Raw genomic sequence first — 6,313 nt, 5'->3', positions numbered from 1 at the left:
ACAGATGTCTGCCTCTTGCAGCTACTCAATATATTATTTGACTAAGGGCCGCACTCAGGCAAGAGCTGCACCCCTAAAATTCAGAAACAGAGAAATGGTCAGATAAAGAAATTTTAAAACTAAAGAGCGTTGCAGCTTGTGTGCATGGTCTTGAGATTCCGAGCACCTAGCGCACACTGTCTTTTGACATCATTGTGAAAAGTTTTGACGAGGCAATCATATCCAACATCATGGAGGGCACCGACGATGGCTGTATCCACGGGTGTGTATCCGTGAGTGCGTATCCGTGAGACAGCGACAGTAGCGGCAGACTATAAACGGGCACCAGTTGTGAGGTGTGCTAGCATGAACAAATTAATGCATTATGAAAATGACAGCGGTCGCTCTCTTTGCACTCAAAGCTGGTACAAAGGGGCATCGTGAAGTAATTATGCCGGTCCAACTCTTTATTCAAGTGTTGCCCTGAGCTCATGGCCGACAGCTTCTCTGAACACTCGCTTTGCCTTGGGAGCACGGGTACCCCACACATGTCCTCGTTAGCGTTGCCGAAAGCCTCTTGAAGCATATGTCACCACAAATAACTAATGCCAATAATACTTCCACACTTTACAAAAAAGTCGCGGTTTTTCCATATATCCATGACAGACTGAAAAGGATTGGCCAGTGGGCCAATGTAAAAGTGGTTTTTTCCGCTCCCGATAAACTGAAACCTTTGTGCAGATTGACCAGTGGGTGTGCCTCCAAAGAGCTTACATGCAAAAAGAGACATCGTTCAAAGTTCATTGACTGTGTGGAAGGAATAGTTTACAATCTCCTGTTGAAATGTGGATGATGTCTTAATGACAGGCTTCGGGAGCATCGCTACAATGAGATAGAAATGAGAAAGGGTTCTTGGTTGCACACTGTAGAAAATTCACGCGTAATCAGGCAAACGCCACAAAAATGGTCATGTGTAAATTGGTACATATATAGTGCTTGCACAATTGTCAGCAAAAGACGTAATAAGTTAACCCACGAAATTATCGAAGCAGAACTGATTGACAGGTGTGGTGACACCCATGCGTCAAAACTGTCTACTGTAGCCTACGGATTTTTCGGACTCCAGAAATTTGGACTTGTTGGATATTCTGGACTTCATAAATGCACCGCCACTCCCATAGAGCTAATGCATTTTCGCGACAGATTTTTTTGAGGAATTTGGGTGCCAAAGTTCGATTTTCTGGACTAAATTGCTCATTCCAAGCCTTGCTACCTGATCTTGGAGACTGCCATGTTGGATTTTACGCTGGCTTGGCTTCGAGCGGCCTGCTCTATAGCCTTCAAGGTTGGGATGCACGCACATGATCTGCACGTCTCGGAGGCCATGCCTGCGCTTCCTTGGCCGACAAAACACCCCAAGGGGCGGCACTTTCTTTTTTTCAGTCAGCACTATCGTCATAACGACTTAATGCGAGATCCGTTTTTCTTCTTTCTTTCTTTGGTTGCTATTTTGCACGTGGTGTACAGAGAGCCAGTGTGTCTCGGAGACGTCGCGTCTTTGTGAGTGTTTGTGAGGCTTCACATTTGTGTGATCGGCATCACCTCCTGTGCCTTCGCCAGAACCAAGTGGCACGAAGAAATGTGGTTCGTTTCTTTGTGTCTTGGAGACGTCGCATCTATGTGGGTGTTTGTGCGGCTTCGCATTTGTGTGATTGGTGCCACCTCCTGTGCCTTTGCGAGAGCCAAGTGGTGCAAAGAAACATTGCTCGTTTTTTCTATCTCCATGGCGATCTCTGCCAACGGAGATTACCAATGCGGTGACGCTCTTGTCAACTGCATATGGAGACGACGTCACTCTTGCGTAAATCTAAGCAAACTTGATTGCCTCTACGCAATGCCCTGCCCTCGAAGGCAGGGCATTATTAAGGATTTTCTTAAAGCCACTTCAAGCCTTATAAATTTCGTTTTTGTGACTGTTCTATCTTTCGGACTATTTTTCGCTCCCCAAGGGTCTGGAAAATCGGTCGGCTACTGTACCACCCTTACCAGCAAGGAGCTATCCTTCTTGCATAGAGATAAGAATTTTCTATGGGCACCGCAAACGTGATGTGCCACAGAAGTTGCCATATATGTGGTCGCTTTTTTCGAAATAAAGCATTGGTGTAAGCCTCCGCTCGTGTGTCTTACGTCTCTTCTCTGTCCTCGTCTTGTGCGCGAAAAGCTGCATTCATGTCCCTACCAACATGCCCAAACAGTCACCTTAGCGAATTAATGGGGAAGAAAAAAATAAAGAAAGAAAGACTGGTCGTTGACTAATCCAGAGAGAAAGGTCTGCTATATCCCAAATTCGCTATATCCAAAATTAGGGTGTGATATGTTGTGAAATAGTGGAACTTTGCATATACTGCTGTATGAACTGAAGGCAACTGCAAGAACAATGAAAACATTGAAATTCTTTTAATTTCAATGTTTTCATTGTTTTTGCAACATGTTTAGGAAGTAATCATAAAACATGGCAAGGCTCCTTGCTGTCTGCTATTCTGGATGCTGGTTGCCAAAATGTGCCACTTTCCCTGCAACAGAGCACATAAGCACCTACACAATGGCCACATTAACGGTCGCTGCGGCTGCGGGGAGCTGACCAGCCGGCTCCCCACAGTGCTGGCTGCCCAGCCCGAGCGTGCTCCCACTGACACATAGGCTGCAGCTCACTGTTCAAACAAAACAGTGGTCCGGAGAACAAATGACGTCTTAATTTTGTCTTTCGTCACAAACAACTGCCACTGTTGAACCTGTGGCACAAATTATACGAGGCAAGTTCAACTCCGAACTCGCATCTGGCCACTGCTGCATGCAACATGGCTTGATCCCATCACCCGCTTCGCAACCTGGATGCCTTGAATAGCAGTTTACGCTCTTTTTTTTTTTTTGCTAAATGACAATAAAAATAGACCAATCTCAAAATGATGCATTTTGCGATCGTCAGTGGTTGCTTTTGAAGTACTGTGTGACCTTTCCTGCGTGGATTAATCCTAGCGGCGCTTCAGCAGTGTTAATCTGCTTGCATGGTCGACACAAAACACTCTTTGTTAGCTGACAGGGCATTGTGGGGAGTTTGCCACTAGTGTGTGTGTGTGTGAGTGTGTGTGTGAGTGTGTGTGTGAGTGTGTGTGTGAGTGTGAGTGTGTGTGTGTGTGTGAGTGTGTGTGTGAGTGTGTGTGTGAGTGTGTGTGTGAGTGTGTGTGTGAGTGTGTGTGTGTGTGAGTGTGTGTGTGAGTGTGTGTGTGAGTGTGTGTGTGAGTGTGTGTGTGAGTGTGTGTGTGCGAGTGTGTGTGTGCGAGTGTGTGTGTGAGCGCGCGCGCTTAAATGTGCATATCCACCTGTCCCGTAGTAAGTTGTCGGTAATAGTGTGCAGTGCACTGCTGCTCACACGCATCGCCATAGCAACATACATTGTATTTACACCACCTAGACAAAATCTACCAAAACTTTTTCTGTTGTAGCTGATAGTCTATTATAGCCACATTTGTTAAAATCAAAATTTGTGCATGAATAATGCAAGCAGACCAAACCAAGTGAAAATAATATTCTGTTATATCTGAAATTATGTTGTATGTGAAGCCGCTGTAACAGGCGTGGAATGTATTGTAATTTTGGGCGCGTATCCCTGCTCCCATTTATAACAGCCCGTAAAAAAGTGTCTGCGCGCATAATCCATGGAAATAAATGTGCACAAAAACACTCAAATCTTTCCAAGAACAGTCTCCACTCGCGGATGCACAACTTGTGCACATCTTATCTAAGCCCAGCAGCTCGGTTCCTCCATTCTTCGGCGATGCTGACAAAGCTGGATTCACAGGGCAGACGTTACTGTGGATGAATCAATCTCCTGATATGTGATGCGATCAGATCCCTTCGCACCTAGCACTCGCCTGACAGCGGATAACAGAGCGGACGGAGAAGCCTTCGCATGGGCAACGGCAACGGAGCAAATGCAACCAAGCAGAAAATTACAATGGTGGTTTGGTTCTCTCGCTGTATCGCGAAGCACTATGCATGGACCGAGGGAGCGCCGCAGGAACGGGTCATGTATTAGTTTGCCGGTGCCGCGTGGGCTATTTGCTAACTAAACACAACATGGCAACCTGTAAAGAGGAAGAAAATGTATCACCATTAAAGAGAAGCATCAACACGCAGGTGTGGGGTTCGGTAGGAGATAAACTTTGAATGAATGAATGTGTGGTTTTTATTGGCGCAAGGGCCAGGTATGGCCAAAGAGCGCCAAAAATCAAACTTTGAATGGCGGAGAACCATGCCTCGAGGTGTGGCTTCAAGGCAGCGTGGCTCGCACTGCCATGACCCCACACTTCTAGGCAAAATTTGCACATAACCTGCAACCCCCTTTACCATTAGTTTTTATTAGCGCAAGTTATATGCGTAAAAATACAGTATGCGGTATGTTGCACGCAGCCATCACAGACCACTAAACGACTGGATAATAAAGAACCTTAGCACAACTCTGTTACAACTCTAATTACACATTACTGCGTTTACCAGACAGCCCTGGACACTTTAGCTACCTACACCAGATTCATGGGCAGCACAGTTTTGATATCGCATGCAAAGCTGGCAGACTGCCGAGGCGGTAGCCGTAACGGTAGCTGCAGCACTGTCCTATAGCGCTCGCAACTAGACGTAGAGGAGGCGGTCACAGTAATGCCACGTGCACGGCAACCATCTGGAGGCACTGACCTCGTGCATGAACAGGGTGCTGAAGCTCATGTTGGCTGCAGTGGACTCCAGCGACACCTCCGGACCCACCACGGACGAACTGTAGGGGTCGTTGCTGACACAGATGCTGAAAAAAGACATCGCACGTGAGCCACCTGACAACCACTCTGATGCAGCGCACAAAGATTGCTCGTGCACAATTGCTAACACTATGGCAGGGGCCTCAGGGATTTTTTTACTGCACAAGGTCCTCTTATCTGAGTACTGCACGACTGCTTCTGCATTTCAGTGCAAGGCCACCGTGGCCAGGAGTAAAACCTGCAAACACTTGCTCAGTGGCATTATGCTGTAAGGGACGAGTTATAGCTGTGGATTCAGTCAAATAGGAATACCTAGGCACAGGCTGCAAGAATCGGAACTGTAGCCTGGCTTGTTGGGCTGGAGTGGTGGTCTGCTGTGCACTGAGTGCACAATAGGGGGAAGTGCCTCCCTTCTGTCCCATTCATTTGTGCTGCTAAGAGCTAGACAGCAACATTTATGCAGGGATAACTTGTTGCTGCAACAATTTAAAGTTTACTAAGGGCGTTTTTCCATCTTGCGCCACAGCTACTACTGGGACCACGGCATGCGATCGACCCAGCCATGCCCTCCGACTAGGTCAGTCACCTGGAGGTGCTTGCGCCCATGTCCGACTGGTAGATGAACCCACGCTGCTTGGAACGCGTGCCTCAGCTGCATCCCACCGCCTCGGGCAGGTACATTAAATCCCGTCTGGACGTGTGAAGCCCGGAATCTAGTTTGCACGGCTTCAATCACCTGTTAAGAAGACTTGCGTGGCTAGGTGTCGCCAAGGGCCCCTCGGCACGCGAGATGCCACCACGGATGCGCTCGCCTGCCGCCAATCCTTGCGCTGCTGCGGTTGCAGAGCCTAGGTCGCTGTGCACCATGCGCGAGGTCACCAGACTTCCGCCAACATTGCTGCCCAGTGCCCCGTTGTTCCGCAACACGCTTGACACCAGCTCAGAGTACTGCACATGTTGCAATGGGGCAAAGAATGTAACGCATATCACTAAACTGAACGTACAAGTCAGGACGTATATAGCTCTAGACCTGTCTGGGAAATTGGGAAACAGAGATAGTGCAAGGCACAGCTTATACCAAACCTTCACAGTCAAATCTGCATTGCAAGGAAAGTGTCCCTTCAACGTTATGTATTGGTTGGACCCAGTCACTGAAGGACGTCACTGGCATGGGCCGATGCTCATCGTGGACGCCCACCGAGCGTAATGAATGTTTACATCTCTAACGGTATCTGTATACACAACTGCATGCATGCCACCATAACCCTCCACGAGTTGCTCAAGAGCAGCGTGAAAGTGACAGAAGCTGCTTGCAAGAGGCAGGGACAAAGTTAGGGTTAAAATAAGCATCAGCATATTTTGTACTATAAGCTTTTCTTGCTTGTGGACTGTAAATTGAATGATTTATCAGTTGACTGAAAAATAGGCACAGGTGCTGCCACCTGTGAACAAGCAGTAAACGTCACAGTCCTTTTTCCTACTCTCCCTGGAAGTATTATACGAGAACAGTCTACCGCACCCAA

At 47.6% G+C, this 6,313-nt stretch overlaps 1 protein-coding gene across 3 annotated transcripts in view; it reads right to left on the bottom strand.

Annotated features, from left to right (window-relative positions):
• Atg9 (autophagy-related protein 9) overlaps positions 1-6,313 on the bottom strand; it is a 68,187-nt gene that overhangs the window by 11,086 nt on the left and 50,788 nt on the right. For all 3 annotated transcript variants that reach the window (XM_065440710.1, XM_065440713.1, XM_065440712.1), the window contains 2 exons: positions 5,527-5,738; positions 4,732-4,837 (listed from right to left, as the gene is read on the bottom strand). In XM_065440710.1, coding sequence (XP_065296782.1) covers positions 4,732-4,837; positions 5,527-5,738 — 318 coding nt within the window. The remainder of the gene's footprint in view (positions 1-4,731; positions 4,838-5,526; positions 5,739-6,313) is intronic.

The sequence above is a fragment of the Dermacentor albipictus genome, chromosome 1, assembly GCF_038994185.2.
Source record: "Dermacentor albipictus isolate Rhodes 1998 colony chromosome 1, USDA_Dalb.pri_finalv2, whole genome shotgun sequence".
Taxonomy (NCBI): domain Eukaryota; kingdom Metazoa; phylum Arthropoda; class Arachnida; order Ixodida; family Ixodidae; genus Dermacentor; species Dermacentor albipictus.
The sequence above is the reverse complement of the archived record's forward strand: the minus strand, read 5'-3'. Positions and strand labels throughout refer to the sequence as shown.